The sequence below is a fragment of the Anabas testudineus genome, chromosome 5, assembly GCF_900324465.2.
Source record: "Anabas testudineus chromosome 5, fAnaTes1.2, whole genome shotgun sequence".
Taxonomy (NCBI): Eukaryota; Metazoa; Chordata; class Actinopteri; order Anabantiformes; family Anabantidae; genus Anabas; species Anabas testudineus.
In genome coordinates, this window is record NC_046614.1 from 16,698,682 (window position 1) to 16,721,137 (window position 22,456).

The following is a 22,456-nucleotide window of genomic DNA, read 5'->3' on the forward strand; positions in this document are numbered from 1 at the left end:
GAAAAGTATTTCTCACTTCCACTTTTAGGTCGATTCCAACGAAGCAACTGTGACTCTTACAACACCTGAAAAATTAGGGAAGGTGTCCATTAATAAACTGTCTGCCTTGTAGCCTCACATCTTTTCAAATAGCTTTACATAAATGGTCTTTACTGTGTTTGTCACTGTCAGGTTGGGCTGATGATGCATCTGCAGCCACAGTCTGCACTGAACATGAGCCCTTTCTTAACGCTCTGAGGCTTATGTCAAGCTTGAGGATGTGACCATTGTGACCTCTTTTATTTTGTGGATCTGGGTCATCTCACGTCTCACAGCAACATTTATGTCACCTCCATCTGAATTTACAGGACAATGGGTTAGTAGGTCCCTGCAGAGACCCACAACATAAGATTTCGCCTGATAAAAGCATGCAACCTGTCTTGTTTTTATGAGCGAAATTATTCTAGCTGTGTGTTTAGGGTTATTGTATAACTCCATGACCACCTGACATGTCTCATGAATAATATTAATAGTGTTATTGTATATTGTGTTTCAATGGGTCTGTCATGAAATTATAATCCCTAAATGTATGTCAGCAAATTGAGACAGATCAATTGCAGCGATATACTGAAATGTCTTGTCCATGTGTTTATCAGTAGCTAACAGGAAAAACAATCTTCCATGACCAAAAGAATAAGTAGGGCAGTGGATCAAAACACTACCATCAGTATGACACAAAAGCATTTTCACCAACTGAGCCAGAGCAATTGTTGTGACCTATTTTTATAGCCTCACAAAATTACAGCTATTATTCTACTTTTGACTGTCACACACTTTTTAATGTCACATGTCAAAACGTTTCTCATATTAAGTTGGTATCTTCCAATGTTTCAGGCTTCTTGGCACAAAAGTCCCTCTTTTTGTTGCACGTCACTGAGGACTCTCAGTCACCCAGGTGAGGTTATCTCAAAGTTTTATCAGGGCAAGTGGACTTCTTTGCTGTTAGGTTGAAACTCATCTAAGTAGCTTATTCAGCCTGAGGACAGGTGGCGAGAGACTTAAGATTTATCCTCCGGGGTGGTTTCACTTCTCACCTGACGTGAATGGGTGCTTTAGGTGGATAATAGAAAGAGCATGAGTAGATGAGAGTGGTTAGGATCTGAATCTCACATGTCTTACACACCTTCCTACCATCAAACAAAATTATTGTTAGGTGTGATTGAGACAGACAATCTGTTAGCAATTCATCGTGCTACTCTTTTATCTATCTCTGGAAGATTTAAGATCACATCAAGGCCACACCCAACAACCTATATTTGGCTCCATCACTTCCTTTATAACCTTTTACACTTCCTCTTTAGTCAGGAGCCCATCTGGACACTCCCCTATGAGCTCCTGACTATTGTTTTCATACAGACTTGCAAAAATCTATTTATTAACTGAGCCTTAACAAAAAGCACTGAATGAAAGACTTGCTGTAGATGGAAGAGCATTTGGTTTTCGTGCAACTGCACATTTATTTTTTTAATTATACATGATTCAGGAAAAGAATAACAAACAAAGGCAGACATATTTTCCTTCTTATATTTTATTTGGAGCATATAGAACATCTGACCATAGAGTATTTTAAATACATGTAGAAGGACTCAAAGATTATTAATACATTCTATGACAGCGATAGAGGAATGGCTTGAGCCAGTAGTGTTATGCGCAGGCTGAGATGGGATGGCTGAGGCCACTGAAGTACGACTTTTCTCTCTCACTCATCAGCTCAAAGTGCAGCGGCTGCTGACAGAAAGTGCACTCAGCTGAGGAGTGGGGCTTCAGCTCCAGACCCACCTCCTTCCATGTGTGCACCAGTCTCTCTGAAGAGGGAAAACAAAAGAGTGGGGGTCAATTTAATGTGATGCAATATATAGTGCAAATTGAAAGCAAAGACATTTGAGTTTTACAACTAACTGAAGCCATTCGATCAAAACATTTAAGTTAATTTAAATCAGATAATTAAAAAAGGAATGTTATAAAGGAGGTGCAACAACAAGACTAGGTCATCTTACCAACAAAGTATTTCATCATTTCCGGGGTGTGGTGAGGGGTTGGGGCGATACGAAGAAGTTCCTCTCCCCTGGCAACAGTGGGGTAGTTGATGGCCTGCACATAGATGTTATGGCGACTCATCATGATGTCACACACTTCTGTGTTTTTCTCCGCATTTGACACCTAAAAAAAAAATGGAAACACACAATTATCAGAATGGAGCCACTGTGGAGACAAACTAAGGACTTCTTAGTAGGTTTGTTTTGTGGCTGTGTGTATTTTCTGGGAGAGTTTTAATGAGAGCAAGGGGCCATAGAGTAGAATCACAATTTACCCGGACTGGGATGATGTGGCTGGGGCAGTGCACCACAGGCAGCCCAGAGTCCATCAGCATCTGTCTGAGCAGCTTGACATTGCGCTGGTGTTTACGTCTCAGGGCGCGTCCTTCTTCTCCTTTAAGAACCTGGATGGACTGCCTGGCCCCAGCCAACAGCATCGGGGGCAGAGAGGTGGTAAAGATGAACCCAGCAGCGTAGGAACGCACTGTGTCCACCAGGGTAGACGTACTCGCAATGTAACCGCCCACACAGCCGAATGCCTTCCCTAAGAGAGGACATGACACACAGGTGGTTTAATTCAGGCTGCTGCTACAGCTCTAGAGACACGATTTTGTAGCACTTAGTGTCCTAAGGCTCTTGTTTATAAACAGTCGCTTAAATACACTCAGTGGTCTCTGCTAAATCCTACCACCCACTGTAATCTCTTGAACTAGATCTTCCTGATATGGCTGTGGGAGTAAAGGAGCTGTACTGCTCTCAGCTAGAAATAATCGTCCCCTCAGCTTCACAGCGACACAGAGAGTAATTCAATAAGAGCGTAACAAGAGCCCACAGTCTCCTAGCAACAACAGAGCTGCTCCAGCTTCTTTCAGCTCTCAGGCATATTGGGTGACACAGATGAGGCCTGATCCAGATTACAATAACTCGGAAAACGAGGCCAACTCCCTGTTATCTGGGAGTTGTTGTTTTGAGAATATAGCAAAATATAAGTAGAAAGACAGATAAAAAGAAAAGATGGTTTGGCTTAAAAGTCAAATCCTTTATATAATAGAACTGTTAAAAGAAAAGTAGTAAAGAAAACATGCTGACCTAGTGTCCCTGATATGATGTCCATCTTGTGCATGACACCATCCCGGTCTCCAATGCCCCCTCCCCTGGCGCCATACAGGCCCACAGCGTGAACCTCGTCTACAAAGGTGATGGCACCAAACTCGTGAGCCACATCACACATCTCTTCCAGAGGACACACAGCACCTGTGTAATAGGTAGAAGACAAGTTTGTGTAATTCACCAGTGTAAAAGAACAAGAATGTCATTCACCACAAAAAAACAAAAACTTAAAGCTGTATTATCGTTGCAAACTAACCATCCATTGAATGGACGGTCTCAAAGGCTACAATCTTCGGTTTGGAGGGGTCACCCTTCTGCAGCAGCTCTCGGAGATGGGCCACGTCATTGTGGCGGAAAATGAATTTCTTAGCACCACTGTTCTTGATACCTTGGATCATAGAGGCATGGTTGCCTGCATCAGAATAGATCTCACAACCTAAAATAGTTCAGGAGAGAGAGCAGAAAGGTTTTGGAATCAAAAACACTGTTTCAAACATCAATGTTTAATAACTATATTTGTTTGTTTAGTTTGGATTTATGGTACAGTAAAAATTTACCAGGCAGCATCTTGGCAAGAGTGAAGAGAGTGGAGTCATTGGCTACGAAGCAGGAGGTGAAGAGCAGTGCAGCGTCCTTCTTATGGAGGTCAGCCAGTTCTTGTTCAAGTTCCACATGAAATTTGCTGGTCCCAGAGATGTTCCTGGTGCCTCCTGCCCCTGACCCATGCTTTCGTAAAGTATCCCTGATAACAGAGGACAAGAAAGACAAACAAAAAAATAGTGGTTGGTACATGGCCAGTAATAAAACACAAATAAATGTAAAGTCCAAGGGTTGCTAAGTAATAACTGACACATGGTTTCAAGGTATTACTGTTCCATAGGGAACATGATAAATATGGACAAGCTCCAACAAGCTGAAAGGAAAACAATGAAAAACATCATGCCTTCACTAAGTCCCATGAGATTTAGATGTCAACTGTGGTCAACACCCACATGAACCATAAACAGGATCACCCATGGGTGATGACTAGACAAATTATCATATGCTGTGTTTGTTTTTACTCAGTTTCTTTCTGTCTGAACTCGGTTCTCGCAGTTGGGCAAAAGGTGAAGGTGAATCGGTAATGTAAACAAAATATGTCTCATTACAGGCAAACATTTCTGAACCAAGTTGAGTTTTTCTAACAGAACACACACACAAAAACAACCCCTCCCACACTCACATGATGGACTGCACAACTCGAGGGTGTCGACTCATGCCCAGGTAGTCGTTGCTGCACCACACAGACACCTCCCTCTTTTCTTCTAGAGAGCCTGTGAAGTCATCGGCCATGGGGAACTCATTGGCCAGACGATTCACTGTCTTAAACACACGGTATGTGTGGTCACTCTTCTTCGCTTCTATCTTCTTCTCAAAAAAGTCATCGTAGTGGAAGCGGGACACTGTGAGATCAGGAAGACAAAGCTTACTTAATGTGGCTCAACACTGATTGCTTTGTGACAGGTGAAGCAATTTGAAACATGAAGAAATCTTAGTTCATCTTTTTCAAAAGCACAACAAACCAACATACAAGCTGGTTTAGCAGTTTAATACTGTCAAGCAACCAAACAAAACTTACTACTGCCTTGCAAGTTGTCCTGCAGCAAGTGGGAAACCCTTTTAGGTCGTTGTTTCAGGAGGGTCTTCATTAGATTAGTTTGCTCCCTATCATTTGCCTTAATGGAACCGACCAGTGACGGCTTCTCCAGCTGGGCAGGAGACACTTCTGAAAAAAGCAGAGAGGAAAAAACAACATAGTAGTGAACTTTAAATAAAACAATCCACCAAAACAATACGGTCTAGTCAATTTCTAAACATATCCTACCTTTCTGGACAGTGCGGACTTCCTGAACATCCTCTTGGAACTCCATGCAGACCTGGCGGACCACACTGCTGTTTTTCTGGCCCATCTCAGCAGCCAGAAAAGGGCATTTGGAGGGCACAGCCTGGCCTGAAGGCGGCACAGGGTGACCAGCAGGCATCACGGCCTCTCCCTCTTGTTTAGGGCCTGCAAACAAACAGAAGTTTTAAACTTCAGATGTGGTCTTTACATTAACTGCTATATTTGAAGTGTAATAATACATTTATATTGCCTTTTAGGATTTCAAAGTTCCCCTTACCATCAGTGGTCGACATGGTCTGCTCCGGCTTCTGGTGAGAGGAGGAAGAAGAACACAGGGCCCGTGCCATTGATGGGGCCATAGGCTTTGAGGCCAGTTCCATCATGATGGGGCATTTCTGGGCATAAACTGCCATAAATTTTTTGGACTGCTGGAAGAAGGCCTGAGGCACACGTGCCAGGAAAGGACAGCGACGCACAATTACATCCATAGTCAGCAGTGACGATGATTGTCCAGAGATCTAGAAGAGACAATTGAAATTTAATTAAAATGCGGGTGTGTCTGGTACTTGTTCCTAATGGGACATTTCATTCAAAAACACAGAACGACTTCTCCCCCCTTTGATTTATCTATCCAAACTGTTTACATTTGCACACAGTTCCTAACAAGCACATTCACTTTTCTATAACAAAGTAGTAGTAACTGTATTAGTACAAAAATGTCTGTAGACGTGTGTCTCTGTGTCTTTTCATGGCAAATTAAACAAAAACATTTTTAAAATCCAACTGTCTCTTTAATGCCTATCCAGATGCAATATGTCTTGTGTTAACCCTAAGTATTTTTACAATGTGGGTATTACAAGGTGAACTGTTTTTCAGTAATAACACAAAATCTAAGCTTTGACAAAGCTTTAAAAGCACAGAGGCCACGTTGTGGACATTTTTTTAGGCTTTCATCTGTTGTTGCAATCTTACATTTCAACTGTACGGGATATCATGACACTGTAATAAGCACGTTAAACATTAAACTTCATTGCGTAAATCCTGAGAATTGCGGCAATACCCCTCACCCCGGTGCGGGCAGGTCCACATACTTCGACACTGTCTCACCCCGGGGTTTAAATGGCTTTAAAGTTCGGGAAAAGGGATCAGAGCTCAAAAAATTCCCGTGTACTTATAATAATCTCTAATTTTACAAGCAGGATAACAACAAGCAGACGCCATCAGGCAACTTAGCTGCTGGTATTTAAAGTGTCCACAAGCTGTTTCCATACATTTAGTGATTATTACACATTAGAAAACAAATACATGTCTGTCTCCAACGCTGACTAACATTAATATTCAAACAATTAGTTGCAGTTGTGGCTTTTTATTTGAAATTCTAATGAACGGCAGGTTAAGTCGGAGCCCGACAGGTCGTGATCTTTGCCGGTGTGGTTCACCTGGTTTGTCGCTAGCTAGCTGCTAGCATTAGCTAGGAAGCTACAACTAGAAGTGAGGATGAAGAAGCGGTAGCGGAAAATAATAAACTTACCTGTTAAAAACTAGAGACTTAATAGAGCAATCCTCTTTGTCGTCAGTGTAGCAGTCAGGAAAAAGACGCAAACTAATCAAATGCAACACTTTAACCGAATATTTAGCTTTTTTTTAGGAAGGTGAAGGAGACTTCGTTATCCTGCACTGAGGACGAACGAAAAGGACACGGACGCGGCTCCGCTTATAAGAGCTTCAACCATGGCCGACGACGAACGGAAACCTCGCGAGATTTCACTCATTTACGTCCAACGTCATCATCTTTTCAGTCCTGCGCGTAACAAGAGCACGGAGATAAACATATGGCAAAGAAATATATATATAAAAATATATATTAGAAATATACATATATATATATATACCTATGTTACTATAGTTAAGAGTTAGCTTTGTGTGGAGCTTCCATAATAATGCATTATTATTTGTTAGGACAATATTTTATATTGTGCATCTGCAAAATAAGTAACTAAATAAATGAAGGGGAGTAATAGTAGGTAATGGTGGAGCTAATGCTTTAGATTTCACAGTGTATCTTTATACATGACAAGAATTATATCTGCACACTTGTGACCTCTGGTGTTGGAACCAAGACATTGACTCTAAAGTGATTCTCAACACTGAGCTGTTACTGTGTAATAATAATAATGGCATTTTATTGATCCACTAAAAAAAAATAATAAATAACAATCTGATAATGTTTTGGAAGATTAGATGATGAGAAAACAAATCGACATTGGTTTGTGACAGTGGAAGATCCACTGAAACCTGCAGCCTTTACATGACCTACCTGCAAGTGACAAATACTACAACTCAAATAGATGTTAAACAATAAAATAGAGGCTAATATCTTTGGCTACCTATTTAAACTATAAAAAAATCCATCAAATTATTTTGAGTAACTGCCATTCTGTGTCTTCAGGTCCTATCACATCCTTTGCATGGACTGCTATGGCTCTTTGCTGCCCTCTAATGATCTCTTAATGCTTTTGCACTGCTTGTAATATTTTATCTTCAGCACATGTAAAACTTTATTGGAGCCACCATTCAAGTAATATAAAATGCACCTAGTTCTCACTATCAGATCTGTGCACTCTGGCAGTAAAGACACAGCTGTTCTTCTGCTTTCTGTTCTTATTTTCAGTTGCATAGTAAAATTATTGTTATTTTCAGTCTTTCAATTATTTTCATTTTGAAATATTAATATATTATATTGAAATATAATATATTTGAAATATTTTGAAAACATTTCTAATTTCACAGTAGCCTGTTCATCTTATCGCCCATTTTGCCTCAGAGTCGTCAAGTATATACAACTCAAAAAACAAGCATGCTTTTGAGTTACATCATCTTCTTTGTCGAGAATTAAATTACCAAAGTTGGAGAACAGACAACATAGATTTTATTGAACTATGCAGAAAAGGTGTGGATTTTAAACAAAATCATTCATTTACATGCTGTACACCAATCAACCACAAATGATTCATTCCATTGGATAGTTTTAATGTGTGGTCAGCATTGGCACAGTTTGGGGCTACAAATCCTCCTAGATTATGAGCTACGGTGCACTGTGTGTTGTGACACCTATTAATCCTGGTCAATTTCAGCTTTACAGAGACCACAACAGTAAAACCACCAGGTGGAGTTAATGCTGTATCTGGGTTGTGTACATTTTTTCAACAAAGCATCAATGACAACTATTCTTGGAAGAATAACAGATGAACAAGAATAAATCTCTGCTTTTATATTTTTCACAAAGAATGTAAATGGCTATGATCCACACATACAAATAAACACACTCCACTTAAAGTCACCTTGAAGAATCAACACTGGCCAAAGGACTGAAATCACAAACAGAACACAACTATAACGACAGACTTCAGACGAAAGGCAAGATTCCGGTAAAATGCAAAGTCGATGTAAGAAACGTGCACATTTACTTTGCAGTTAACATGAGACGTGGGGTGACATGCCACTTTCATCAGTTAGCATGTGGTCTCCTGAATGTCACAACCAAAGTCTCAATAGAGGAAGCTGCTAAAAGTCAGAGATTTTAAACATGATGACTCAAATGATGACACTGGGTCTGTCCCATGCTGTGACTGCACTTCACCAAGCTCAGCCTAGGTAAAAGAAAAAGGTCACTTATCATTTTCAAGTAACTTCAATTCACAGAAAGCAGAAGTGACGGCTTTGCTGCAGGTAAACACACGAGCCAAAGCGAAGCAGAGCGAGAAAGGCTTATTCATTTAGTTTTAAGATACAAACCAGAAAACTACATCTCCAAAGAACTGTGTGCAAGCTGGTAAAGACAACAAAAACACTAGGATTTGACAGGTGAAAAACAAAACACTGTATATAAAAGTGGCAAAAACAGTAACACCATATAGGTTGTAAGTAAAGCGTTAAAGTTTGAAGGCTACAATTTATGGCAGCCACGTTGGATAAGGTGCACTGCAAAGAAATGGCAAAAATGTAACAAAATGGACATAGTTAAGTGCAAGTATTAGCAACAAACAAATCAAACACTCACGAATAAATAGAAAATGGGAAAAATTGGAGTGTTCTAAATGGCATGCATGCTGTGGGTTAATAAAAGAAATATGGTCAAGAAGGCACAATTGTTTCTTGCATTTTGTTTTATGTCTTTCTTTTTTACCTGACTGTGTAAATGTTGGGTTGACTGAGAAGAAATAGATCTCCTTTGGTTAACTTAAACTTGATTAATTGAAGCTGCCTTTTGCACTGCAGCACAGCTGTGAGATGTAAATGAAAACAACCTGAGCAAAGATGACTAAAAAAAAACGACTACATTTCTACATAAACATGTAAAACTTAAAGGTGCAGTGTGTAGGATTTAGTAGCATGCAACAGTTAAGTTGCAGATAGCAAGACCCACCTTCCCTTATCCCTCCCTTTTTTAATGGTGAGAGAGCATATAATGGCCGTCAGGTTCAATTTCATTGTCTACAAATGCATCAACTAGCAATTTCATAGTCTCACTCTTTGTTCTTAGTCTTCCAAGCGGTGCCATGGCGCCACCAAATTCAAGCAGAGATTTCAACATGAAAATGCACAATTCCCTCTTTAGAGCCACTGTTTGTTCTGGTCTACTGTAGAAACATGGCAGTGCAACATGACAGCTTCAGTGAAAGGAGAACTGCTCTCTATGTAGTTACAAAAGGCTCGCTCTATTGCAACTTCTTAACAGACTTACTTAAGGGTATGCTTTAATTAAAACATAATTATCATTAAGATATTCAATTACTGCAAATAGAGCCATCTAAATCTTACACACTGCACCTCTGAACAGAAAGCTTTCTTACTTTCTCTAGTTAAAATCTATTTATTTGAATTAGCATCAGATTTCCCTTTTGCTGTGGGTTTAAAAGAAAACCCTTTTACCCCCTCTGAATATATTGACAGAATACATGAGAAAAGGAGGTTCAAAACACTTAATTGAATCTGGGATTATGACCAGTGATATGATACTCTCCCCAAAGTTTGACCACTGGGTCTGGCTGCAGTCACTGAAGATGGTAGAATAACGAGGTCGTTCAGGTTTGGCCAGTGCAAAGTATAAATAAGGAGTAGGAGGGAGATGATGATGCATCAGAAGGCTGAAAAATGTCAACACACTTCATCTGCTCTGTACATCAGATTCAGTGGTTTCATGTATAATTCACCAAAAAGTCTGTGGGAATCATTTAGAAATACACAAACAATCTCACCACTTGTATATTAGAAGTCTATGCAATATGAGCTAAGAGGTATCACCATTTTCACTTGGCAACGTTTCAACAGAACACATGAACTTCATCAACTACTAATGTCATAATATTTAGATATTTACCAAACAAAAACACAAGTAAAAAATGCTCAGGAACAACTCCCATCTTGATTCAGGTTACAGAGTCCCTGTTCTGACGAGTCCCAAAATGTTGCAGCATGTTTAAAGTGGCTGAGAGTGCGGCACTGTGGTTCATTATCCGGTCTTGGGTTGTGAAACAACATAATCTGGGTTGTACGCCGGCTGTGTTAGGTAGTCTGTGTTCGGGGGTGGTGCGTTAGGCTGTGGCTGAGCAGGAGGTTGAAGAGGATATGGTGTCTGGCCAGGGGTATATGCAGCCTGGCTGTACGGCATTAGATTTGGAGGGTAGACAGGGCCAGCTGGACACAGAAAGAAAACATGATGAAAGGGATAAAAAGAGTTTGGACAGAAAGCACATTTCAGTTTAGTCTAACCAAGTAACCACAAATGTAACATTTCCAAACTCCAGATGACTCAACTGCACACTAGAAGCAGTTATTCCACCTCCACTTCCTACTGCAGACCCAAAATTGCATAATAACGTATCATTACAATATGTTGAACAAAGTATTTATGAATATCCTGTGTTTATAAATACACATGTACAAAACAGAAAAACACTTTTTTTGGGATAATGTTAATCTTTAAAAACAAAACAAACTTCATTAGTGTCCATTGCCCTGAAAAATGTTTTAGAATTACAGCCCTTTTAGAACGTGCAACTAAATCCAGTATATATATAAATAGAAAAGAAAAACACACTCACTGGCTTCCTGATATGTTGGAGGTGGTCCTGCTGTGTATGGTTGTCCCTGGTAGGGCATTGTGGGCATGGGCTGAGCAGCATAGCCCTGGTGCATGGGATGGGATCCATATCCTGGCTGCACTGATGTGGCCTGGTATGGCGAATACTGGTAACCCGGAGGCTGCGCGGGTGTTGCTACTGGCTGCTGGGGGTACTGCTGAGGAGTGGTAGTGACCACTGTGGTGTGGGTGGTGGTAGTCATCACAGCTGTAAGCAAATACAACACAGAAATGCACTTAACATATGCTAGGTGGAGGTAGTATGTGATTATTTTAGGTTGCTGTAATGAACAAAAGTTAAAGGTTAGAAAATGTGGTCAACTGTTGTAAACCACAATTTTATGCTTAACATGTTAGATAACGTCACTCAGCAGGTCTGTTTGACCAACAGCAGCACTCAACTGCCCCAAATATATGTCCAGTATAAGATTAAACTTTATTAGTCCGAGAAGGGAAATTCTGAATGTATGTCAACAGGTTAGCCAGCATGTGTTTAAGAGTATAACCTCCAACACAGAGACCTGTAGTTTAATTTTGCAATGTTAACAACATAACATTTCACAGTTAAAACAAAGGAGAAGTTAATATTTCAAGCAGATATATTTCCTTTGTTTCAGAAAAAGGCAGCAAGGCTGAACTCACACCACAACTTCTGCATTTATGTAACTTTATCAAGTTGACAGTGAAACTAAAAAACATAACACAGCTGAGAAAGAAACCATATTAAGGATCTGAGCATCTAAAATGGTCCTGTCCAACAACTGTTGGTTAAATTAGTGCCACTAATGTTCTTACATGGTTGCCTTTGTTATATTTTAATGGAGGATGATTAGAGTGACTCACAATATTAAACTATCAGTGTTTTTGAAGCAATATACATCCTGTGACTGTCCAGCAACCAAAATCAGTCTCATGTCATATTAAGGTATTACCTTGCTACAGCAACTACATTAATATTACCAACAGTGTTTATACCTTTTTCCTTTTCACAATGCTGTCTGTTTTATCAATAGATTAAGTGGAGTAAGTGGAGCATACTCCGAGGTAAAAAAAAACAACAAAAAAACAAAAAAACAAAAACAAACAAAAAACCACATGGATATTCTGTATGGAACGTACAGTGCAACAGTTCCTTGTTGCACTGTACGTATTGATATAAAGAGAAATATCAATAGACCGCTCTCAAACTGAACAAAACAATGAAATCTGATGATCTGGAGATATAAGTGTGCTTTATCTATCATTTATTGAAGATTGTCTTCTCTGAAAGTTTATGTCGACTCTAAAAATATCATGTCTTCAAGTTTGGATCTGATTCCGTTATGACTCACGGAAGGAGTACACCCTTTCATTTCACACAGTTGGTGAAATGCCTACTCTCTCCTTCCATAATGGTCCACTTCAACTCTGATGCCCCGCCTGGTGAGGCACGCAAAACTTAGCATTAACAATAAAACAATTACACGTTAAAGCTATGATTGTCACAGAACATGTTTCTTGCTCGACATAAGTGTAATGTTGTATAAATAGGCAAATCTATAAATGCTCATCAAGTTTCCACTTCAAGCGTAAAACTGTCATAGTGTTGTAATAAACTGCTCTGAAAAAAATTTGACAAAAACCTGAACACCATGAGCAAGCATAGTTGTCTGTTTGTGCATGTATGCCTTTATTCTCTTGTGTGAACTAATTTTGTTCAAATACTACTTCTTGTGAGGACAAGTTCAAAAGGGATAGGGAATGCATTATGTCAGTATTGTCCTCACAAGTATCGTGAGACATGACTGTGTGTGCTTATATGTGTCATCCTCCGACAGAGTGGGAGTCTTCATGACCACTTCCTGTAAATGCTGTGGGATGGTCTTGAGTTTTCCCCGCTGTGGTTGCTGTGGAAACACTGAGTCACCAGAGGTGGAGCTCTGACATTCCTGGATGTGATCCTCACATGCAACACCCAAGTCAGGGAATTCACACACAAGCTAGTGTTTTAGCCTCCCACTGTCCTCTGCCAGGCTTTGTTCTCCGCATGGCAAAATCTGAGGAAGTTGGCTGAAAGACCAAACTGACAGGAAGTACAAGTGTGTGTCAAGTCAGGTGCTCTCCTCTACTGAGAAATTTTAGGAATTAATTTAGAGCAGCAGATAAAAAGGTGAATATCTAGGTAAAGAGACTAAAAATATGAGATTACTCCTGTTACTGCTATATTTCTCTTAGATTTTGTTATTTGGATCCAAGATGTATTAGAAACCATTAAAAACAGCAGCCTCTCCTGGGAGTGTTACCAGTCAAGCTTACTTCTGAGGAATTTGAATATTCAAACCTACAGATGGGGGTGGGGGTTCCTTTCATACACAAAGACTTATTAGTATAATTCTGATGTCTCGTTTAAAAAAAAACAACAAAAAAAAAAAAAAAACAGGTTTTGTAGGAACTGCTAAACTGCTAAAAACTGGGAGTGGTTACAGCAAAAGTGCTGCTCAGTTGTGTGTGAAATATCCATATCAGATACTAGATTCTAATAAATATAACAAACACATTACTGTAGTAACACATTACAGTAATCTAAGTGATGCAAATAAATCTGTAGTGCTTACAGACTTACTATGTTAATGTGAAAGCAAGAAAACTATTGTAGGTAAAGTGCAGAGTTGTAACACTAAGACGAAGAGAGCTTTGCTTGGGGTCGTTTCCTGTGTGGTGTAGGCATAACCGTGCAGTGCTCCTTTTCTGTTTTCAAGATAGTTGTTCAGAGCAGACTTCTAGAAGCCAGATTTATTCAAAACTGCTAAGCATCTTAGCACTGCTTGAATTTGCTTGTGCAGAAAGTTGTATTTATGATATCTATGCCTTAAATTCATAGCATTGAAAATAAATAGGCCCTGACTTGTAAAAACAGCAGTGAGCCTTCAAATCACAAAACAGCAATTATCTCTGATGACTACAGCAAATCCTTAACCCTCAGGATGCACTGCTCACTGCAGAAGCCAAGTGAAACTTTGCATTGCATGTTGAATGATGACAAACATAAACATCAAATAAGGAACTAGGAGTTTTGGACTTACGGAATAAAGCACATTGGTTACTGTTGTCAGTGTCACATTAGAACCAGTCCGCACTCTATCACCCAGTGACTGTTATTAGTCAGACTAAGAAACTGCAGTAATGAAAATCATGTGGTGGGTGGGCCAACAGTCCTCAAATCAGTCCCCTGATGTTCTGCTTTCAAAACTAGACAAACAAATACTCCAACACACTGGAAACCAAGAATGACACTTTGTGATTTTTTGACGCTTTTTTGTATCTGTGTAGGTCAAAAAGCAAAATCTCCAGACATGTTGGTTGTGTGCATGAAACCTGCCCACATGTAGCAAAAGACAGCAGCAGAGGACATAGCATCACCAAGCTGTCAAAACACTTCTCAGTGGTTTTACTAATGATTCTATTATGTGCCTTGAGTCCAGGTTGATCTAAGGTTTGGGGCTAATGTGAAGAAAAGAATCCGGGAGAGTTTAGTACACAGCTGATATATATATTGTATAAACAAGGTCAGATTTTTCCTGAGAATGCAGAGCAAAATGCAAATGATCAGTTAGAATAAACAATGCTGTTTTCTTTTTTGGGAATGTTCTTGCACTTTAGAAAGGAGGTAAAACAGAGCATAACAAACATACACAAAACATGCAGTATGTTGTTGTGGATGATTAAATGAGCCTTTACAGTGGTTGACATGCATTTTCTCAAATTGCTATTAGCAATCACTATCTGTAGCAGCTCAATGAAATAAACCCATGGGGTTGTTGAGTTTTGACTATACCACTAAATTCGGTGGCTTACAGATTACAGTGCCTCATAACATTGATGGAATTACTTTGTTATTTGTTTTCTATTTAAGTTTCTGTTTATCTTAAATGCCTGCTGTGCTATTCTTGTGTGAACCTGCTGTTCAGGTAGACCCAGGATGTGATGAAATCAGGATCTCAAGAACTCATAAACAGTACAACCAGAGATATTGAAACAATAGCTATAATATAACCTATAAATCTTTCCTATTAGACAATATTTATATTGTCTGCTGACAAAAAAGCAGCTAGTTCTCCATCTTAAATAACATTATTAGACTACTTACGTCGTGGCTTGCGGCACATCTTGTACAGGCAGCAGCAGGGACAGACGCAGCAGCAAATGAAGATGAGCACAAAGATGATAGAAATACCAATACCCATGACCATGGGCATGGGTGAACTCCGAAAGGAAAAACCAGAGTAACTAAAATAAATAAAGAAAGAAAGAAATGATAAGAATTATGCAAAACAATATCAATATTGTCGTTTTATTACTAGTGCAGCAGAGTTACAGCAGATTTAATTATGTTAACATTTATGTTAACTGCTTCAGTTGTGTTTCATACCACAGTGGCAAGAAAAAGTATGTGAACGTGGTCAGACGAGTCAATGTTTCAGATTGTACCTGAGTATTCTCTGTGCCAAAGACAAAAACTACCATCCAGACCTTTTTCTGCGAAAGGTACAAAAGCCAATATCACGGCATTAGACTGCACTGCTGGTCACAATAGTAAACGTGTCTCTATCCCATCTTTTTGGAGTGTCTTGCAGGCATCAAACTCTTAATCTGAATGTATTTAAAATGCAGTTAAGACAGTGATAAAATTCTCTTTGTAAAGGCTGAATAAATTTAGAAATAACAGATTTTAGTTTTTATAGCATCTTAGAAAAAGTCACTAGATTTCAGGAAATGCAGGAAGGTTTTTGTTAAAAGCATCACTTGACATTTAAGGCAATGATCTTTCAGACTACTTTAACTATTAGTACCAACACTGTTTGCAAAGTCTCATATTGGTGCCTAAGGAAGAACTGAGCATCCTCCTGTGTACACAATACACTGTTTTAAGACTAACCCTTTGCTTTAATAGGTGTGCAAAGTCTTAGCCATAACTGCACACAAAGGAGTAAAAAGACTATTTCAAATTTCTTTTAAGGTGTTTTTTATGGAAATCTAAGTCCAAGGTGATATGCCTTGCCAAATAGGCTAACTGCATAAGTTAAACATACTAGATTTATCTCATGGTGGTAATATGACTTCTGGTGCGAGCCGTAGCTAAATCCATTCGCTTCACAGTGGTCGTTACAGACAGGAAGAAACTGCTTCCTGTTTCTTGACTGTGCAACAGGGTCTAACAAAATCTCTTCTACTGTGGTTACACAGTAACAGAGTTTCAGATTGAACCCACTTTCTGTTAGAACGTTTAAATCTCACAAATCAACACGAACTGACGACACAGGCAACCCAGTACCTATTAGAGAATAGAGGAAAATATAATACCATTCATCTTGTTCATCTTCAGAAAGCTCGTAGGATCTTAAACTACAGCAGTATCTATTGTAGCAGGATCCACAACAAAAGGAACCTCTGTAACATGTCTTCGGAATATGGTATGTGTAAGATTGGTCCGTATAGGCCTTACAGTCATCTCCTGCTGTAACAAAGCAGAGACAGAAGACAGAATCAGACATGGCTATAGTCATTATTTCAGAAAAAAAGGCATAAAGCATTAGCTTTTAAAAGCATTAATAAGTAGTAGAAGTAGAAGTAAAACATCCTTTTGACTTTGTGCTCATTTTGTGTCAATATATGATAGTTTTGTCTCTTGTCTCAGTGGTCTTACATCAGTCACACTTAACCTACCCTGTCCCAGCTTGTGCCTGTTATAATACAAACTAGTTTTATTAATAAACTGGCAGCTAAATGTATTTCAGTAAGCCAAAAAACCTCAAAGCAACTTATATATACACGCAAATAAACATGCAGTAGCTAATAGATAATGGAAAATTTATAATTATACTATATTTTATTATTTTTAATGATAAGATTGCAGTATAAGTTATTATAATATAAGTTCTGCCTATGGTGTTTTCTTGTAATAACACTATTTACCTTCAACCGCATCCGGTTGATTCCACATCATCAAGTAAGTTAGAGACAAACTAAAGCTGAAAACACTTTAAACAACAAAACGATAAGGTAACTTTTTAACGGAGAACCAGCTCCGGGAGACATGTCTAGCTACGGTTTCGTTTCCGACCGACTCCGGTTCGTCTGAGCCCGGTTAGAGACGTTAACGTCCGTTAGCTCACCGACGCTGCTAGCGCTCGATGCTAACGTTGAAACACGCAGTTAACCAGCTAACGAAGACACAGCAACAAAACCAGTTTATAATGACTCACCAGACACACACGGAGCCAGAGCCACACACAAAGCCAGCACAACAACAGCGGACAGGCCCGACGCCATGGCTACTTGGAGATTCCCGGATCGAGGCAGGAGAGTAGGGAGCTCCTCCGGCGGTCGGGGAGAGCAGGACGCGTCGTCTGATCCGGATCGATCTGCTGCTGCAAAGATCGTCTCCGCTCACAGCTGCCCCACACAGTCATGATCCCGCCCACCTGCAGCTGCTGCTCCCACCACTATCTCCCCTTAGTCCTCGATAAGAGTTACACTAATTAATCATAGCATCCACAAATTATATTAGTAGTTACATTATTTATTCACTATTCACTGGAGGATAGCAGTTCAATTTAATGGCCCCAAAGAGCAATTGGCCATCTATGGTGGGGTGGCAAAGACTGTCAGTAAAAGCAACTGATATAATGTAAAATGAAATAAAATAGAAACCTAATCTGACTCCATTAGAGTTAGCCAGTTGTATCTGATAAACTGGGAAGCCTATCTGCAAAGACAACATACGGGCTGTTAATAAGATGAAACAGTGAGCACATGGGTACATATATTATTAGTAAAAAAAAAATTCACAAACATTCAGACTTATAATCATTTTGAACAAAACAAACATGATATACAGCATATACACACGAAGAACATGCACATTATTGTGGACCACTAAGTAGAATACTTAAGGTTTCAGGGAAGGCTGTTAAACACTGCTAGTGTTTATGTGGAGCACATCTAGTACAAGCTGGCAAAGAGTACGAGTGGCAGAGACTGGTTGATTCAAAGAAAGGGGGGAGAAAATACAGGCTTTCAGACTCAGAAGCAAAAAGGCTGATTCACTAGCTCTTGTTTCGATTTTTGGACGGCCTGAATAGAGAAGTAACATAGGAGTTTCTACTTTTTCGGATTGGTAGACCGGGTGGGTTCTGTGGATCAAGGCCATTTAAGACGTTTGGTTGCTTGTTATTACGTTCTGAAACAAACTAGCCAATGCAGAGATCAGAAAACAGATGTGATGTGGTCAAAGATGTTTATTTCTGGTTATGATTATGGCACGGGCGTCTTTACGAAAGTTAAGACTGGCAACATTGCTTCAATACAGGATGAAGTTGCTTAACTGTATTGCTGACACATGTTGTATTGCTTAACTGCTTAGGAATCAAAACTGAAAATAAACTGAAGAAACGTACTTTTCTGACTCTGTAAATAAAGATAAGTGTTTTTTCTAAATATTTTTACTAGAATATTCCCCAAATCTTATCGTGATGAGAGTGGTCTCCTGTGGTCCAGACTCATTAAACACCTTCAATTCAATTCCATTTAAAAAAATATAACTGCATACTATATTATAAAGAAAACCCAACAACCCCACTTGAGCAGCACTGGGCAACAGTGGAGAGGAAAAACTCCCTTTAGAGGAAGAAACCTCCAGCAGAACCAGTCTCAGGGTGGGCGGACATCTGCAGGCAACAAAAAACAACAACAACCTTCTAATCAATCGCATGATTTCAATAATATCTGCTTGATTAGTAAGTTTTGGAGTATTCACAGTACTTGTAATTACATGAAATAACCACTGTCTGGTTAGGCACTTAGTCGTGATGGTGAAGGTGTGTGCATATCTGTTTGTGAATATGTGTGTGTGTGTGTGTGTGTGTGCCACAGCTAACGCACCAAACTTATAAATAAACTATCCAGTGGCAAGTCTGCCACCTGAGGTGAGGAATGTGGTTGGATTACTTGCCATAGGGTGGGACAGACAGGGTGAGACAATATCCTCACTGTTAGAGAAAGTAATTTTACTGTTACACTGCGTTATGGCAGGTATAGTTTCAAGTGTCTTGTCCACTCTTGTTATTTTGTGTCTATCCCTGCTTCCAGCTGAATCGGGTGAGTTTTCCTTTGGTATTTATTAATTAATTATCAAATTCTATCAGTTAGTAATCAGGTACCACAGTTTGTCTTCGACTGTTTGCAGTAATACTTGTTCTGATCTTGTTTGCACATGTAGGCTTAGCTTACACACAACTGAAAGTGACCTAGTTTACTTCCTGGTTCAGTTTGTCAAATATTATAACGCAGTAATCTCTCAATCTCACTCCTCTTCACCATCGCCCTGTATATTAGGCCTTACTTATACCTGTAGCAGCTACTGGGACCATGATGATTTCTACCACGACACTCAGAAGTGTGGATCTCAGTACTGCTGTGGAGACTGCAACAAGAGATACTGCTGCAGTGAAAAGAAGTATCGTCTAACACAAGAACAGCAAGATAGCTGTCCTGTAAGGTGTGTTTATGTTTGAAATCTGTCCTTCTTCTTCTTTCTCCACATCAATTAAATGATAATTACAGAATACGTTTTTCTAGAACAGTGTAATGGGTTTATCAGCAAATCTAAATGTCCTTAAACTACTTTACTATTTTTAATGAATGCAATTGTTTTTCAAAAACATCTTTTTTTTCCTCAGACCTGGCAATCAGAGCAAATTCAGCAGCATTGCCATAATTCTGGGAGCCATTTTTGGTTGTATTGTTGCACTCATACCCTGTGTAGCTCTAATCATCTGCTGTGTGACTCCTTGCTGCTTGATCCACAAGAAGTGTCAAGAAAGACGCAACCAAAGGAACCAGAGTATGTTACAGTTTAGTCAGTGAAAGGTTATGGTTACTGTTGAAGGAAAAGTTTTATGTGTCACACCACACCAGACTATCTTTCAAACTAAACTAAATCTCTGAATATATCCAGCTGTAATAACCACCGTCATCGGTGCACCCCTGCAACCACCTACCCCCTCTGGGCATCAACCGTCCCACCCAGGTTACCAGCCTGAACCTGTCCAGCCTGGGTTTGGAGACTATCCCATGCCATCAGCACCACCACCGTCATACCAGGAAGCTAGTAAGTTCTTCCCTGACATAGTAAATATTGGTTATTATGGTAAACTAGACTGTTGAGAAGAGTGCAGCATAAAGTTTACTTACATAAAACTGTTAGGTGTCAAATTGAAGGCTGCTTATTGTACTTTAAAGCTTCAACATGTGTCTTCTTTAATGTAAAATAGTATTGACATGTAACAAGACAAACTGATTCTCTGCCATTGCCACTGTCTGCACAAAACATCTGTTGCTGCACTACATAACTTTGGATTCCTGTCCTGGAGATTTTGCAAGAATAGTGTAATGATTTGTGGCACCACATCACACAACTACAATGGATTAGATCCACATATAGCCCATAACCCATTTAGCTATAAGAAGAACCTGGTTTGGTATTCTAAACAAGTTATAGCTCAACATGGCACAGGTGGCAAATAGACCCAAGACGCTTATGTTAGGGAAAGAAAAACAAGAGTGAATAATCAGACAAGAGTGATTATCAGACTTTTCTTCTTGTTGTTGAAAGCTAAAATAGATTAATGAACTGGTTATTGTTGTTGGACCAGACTACCTTATTACTAGGCTTGCTGTTTTTTAGGAGGTTATATTGGGGCTTTAAATTAAAAATACGATTTAAGGAAGGGAAACTGTAAGGAATAATCAGTTTTAAAACACACCCCTGAGCCACTATATAAATGATTTATAATTCAATCCCACTTCCACTGTTCCACTGTTACTGCAATACTTACTAGCAAACCTGCGTCTAAGTAAGCTCTTTAGACTTCTAAAAAAACAATACCATATTTTTGTAATGTGTTTTAAAGAAGCTTATTCTCCTACTGGAAGACATCTTCACAACGTGCTGTCATAACAACACAAAAAAGATTCACACTTGCATTATCGTTTTATGAGTATTTTTACGGTCTAACATCTTTGTTTTATTGTTTTTAGCTGATCCAGCTAACTTTCCAGCTCCATTTACTAGGGGCCATCCGATGTACCCCTCCCAACCTCCAGGCCAGTCCTATGAGCTGCTTCCTCTTTCGCATGGATTTGCACAGCACCCCTACAACCCAGCTTATGATCCACAGGCCTGAACTTTAGTGGATTAAATCACTGGTCCACTGCAATTCTTATGTATAATTCAAATAAAATATATTTGAAGTGAAATATATTTTTTATAAAAAAAAATCCATTATTAAAACTAATTTCAAAACGTTGATGCTTGATTGTGCATTGGATACACATTTGTAAGAAACAGCTTGTTGAGCAGTTTTCAGTTTTGTGTATACCAGGAGTGAAATACCTAAAAGATAGACAACATTTCAAGTAAAAATAAATAAATAAATGAATAAAAACATAAAAACTACAAAACAACCCAACCATATGCACAAAAGTTAAGGAAATGTTCAATGGAAGAAAGAAATATGTGCACATTTCTGTTTCCTATTATTCTCACATTTCCATGTCTTAATTTTACTAACACTACAATGTGAATTAATTACGGTTCATTTTTCCATCACATATAGTCAGTGAGTAATTTTCAGTTTTTAATTTACTTTTTAAAATAAAGTCAACGTGCCACTAGAGGTCGCCTCTGACTTGCTTTTCTTCTCTACACAGGCGTAAACTGTGTGCTGCATGTCCACAGCATTCTTAGTACGGTATATTGTTTTGAAGGTAACCCATGATTTTAATGAAAAGACAACGTGATTATATACACAGATTACAACCATGTACCGACTGGTTGTCTCACCCTGTTTTATCTTTAAGTGATGCTGATGCGGACTCTGCAGTTCACATTCAACTATACACCTGGGTCCATTTGAAAAACATCAGGCCATCTTTGTCCAGTGCCATTTAATTACTGTAATATGGCTTTAATGTTTCAGGAACTACACAGCACCTGCACTGAGTGAACTCACAACACTAACAATATCTTATTGTGTAACACACAGCATCTCCAGAGACAGTGAAGCACAGGTCCAAGTCTAAATACACACAGTCTTGTTTAAAATCACACTCTGGTTATTAAAACATACTTTTTATCCTGTCATTCTAAACTGATTTTGGTTTTGCAACTGTAGAAACTGATACGGTGGGAATAATATGATAATATAA

At 39.1% G+C, this 22,456-nt stretch overlaps 3 protein-coding genes across 4 annotated transcripts; 1 reads left to right on the forward strand and 2 right to left on the reverse strand.

The window, feature by feature from the left end:
* Positions 1-1,549: 1,549 nt before the first annotated feature.
* alas1 (aminolevulinate, delta-, synthase 1) lies at positions 1,550-6,771 on the reverse strand. The gene is made up of 11 exons (XM_026349380.1): positions 6,599-6,771; positions 5,345-5,585; positions 5,050-5,232; positions 4,804-4,950; positions 4,408-4,627; positions 3,743-3,927; positions 3,442-3,621; positions 3,165-3,329; positions 2,351-2,619; positions 2,037-2,199; positions 1,550-1,844 (listed from the first exon to the last, which is right to left on the reverse strand). The coding sequence occupies exons 2-11, from the start codon at positions 5,553-5,555 to the stop codon at positions 1,684-1,686; spliced, it is 1,884 nt and encodes a 627-aa protein (XP_026205165.1). The 5' UTR covers positions 5,556-5,585; positions 6,599-6,771; the 3' UTR covers positions 1,550-1,683.
* A 1,202-nt stretch (positions 6,772-7,973) lies between these two features.
* LOC113153760 (protein shisa-5-like) lies at positions 7,974-17,634 on the reverse strand. 2 transcript variants are annotated; one of them, XM_026347540.1, is made up of 5 exons: positions 17,452-17,634; positions 16,550-16,700; positions 15,336-15,475; positions 11,172-11,417; positions 7,974-10,764 (listed from the first exon to the last, which is right to left on the reverse strand). In XM_026347540.1, exons 1-5 carry the CDS (start codon positions 17,516-17,518, stop codon positions 10,580-10,582), a joined length of 789 nt encoding a protein of 262 aa, XP_026203325.1. In that variant the 5' UTR covers positions 17,519-17,634; the 3' UTR covers positions 7,974-10,579. The 2 variants fall into 2 exon arrangements, with proteins under 2 accessions (XP_026203325.1, XP_026203324.1); XM_026347539.1 differs by having other exon boundaries at positions 16,550-16,703.
* A 1,489-nt stretch (positions 17,635-19,123) lies between these two features.
* Positions 19,124-21,505, forward strand: LOC113153761 (protein shisa-5-like). Its single transcript, XM_026347541.1, has 5 exons — positions 19,124-19,345; positions 19,583-19,745; positions 19,927-20,090; positions 20,205-20,357; positions 21,287-21,505. Exons 1-5 carry the CDS (start codon positions 19,273-19,275, stop codon positions 21,430-21,432), a joined length of 699 nt encoding a protein of 232 aa, XP_026203326.1. The 5' UTR covers positions 19,124-19,272; the 3' UTR covers positions 21,433-21,505.
* The last annotated feature ends 951 nt before the right edge of the window (positions 21,506-22,456 follow it).

Excerpts from the sequence above, each read along its gene's own strand:
- alas1 (XM_026349380.1), bottom strand. The coding sequence starts at position 5,555 with ATGGATGTAATTGTGCGTCGCTGTCCTTTCCTGGCACGTGTGCCTCAG. Across the intron at positions 3,928-4,407 it reads CGAGTTGTGCAGTCCATCAT|GGATACTTTACGAAAGCATG; the intron begins GTGAGTGTGGGA and ends CTCTGTTATCAG. Across the intron at positions 3,330-3,441 it reads GACCGTCCATTCAATGGATG|GTGCTGTGTGTCCTCTGGAA; the intron begins GTTAGTTTGCAA and ends CCTATTACACAG.
- LOC113153760 (XM_026347539.1), bottom strand. The coding sequence starts at position 17,518 with ATGGCGTCGGGCCTGTCCGCTGTTGTTGTGCTGGCTTTGTGTGTGGCT. Across the intron at positions 11,418-15,335 it reads GATGTGCCGCAAGCCACGAC|CTGTGATGACTACCACCACC; the intron begins GTAAGTAGTCTA and ends ATTTGCTTACAG. Across the intron at positions 10,765-11,171 it reads TCCAACATATCAGGAAGCCA|CTGGCCCTGTCTACCCTCCA; the intron begins GTGAGTGTGTTT and ends TTCTGTGTCCAG.
- LOC113153761 (XM_026347541.1), top strand. The coding sequence starts at position 19,273 with ATGGCAGGTATAGTTTCAAGTGTCTTGTCCACTCTTGTTATTTTGTGT. Across the intron at positions 19,346-19,582 it reads CCTGCTTCCAGCTGAATCGG|GCCTTACTTATACCTGTAGC; the intron begins GTGAGTTTTCCT and ends CCTGTATATTAG. Across the intron at positions 19,746-19,926 it reads CAAGATAGCTGTCCTGTAAG|ACCTGGCAATCAGAGCAAAT; the intron begins GTGTGTTTATGT and ends TTTTTTCCTCAG.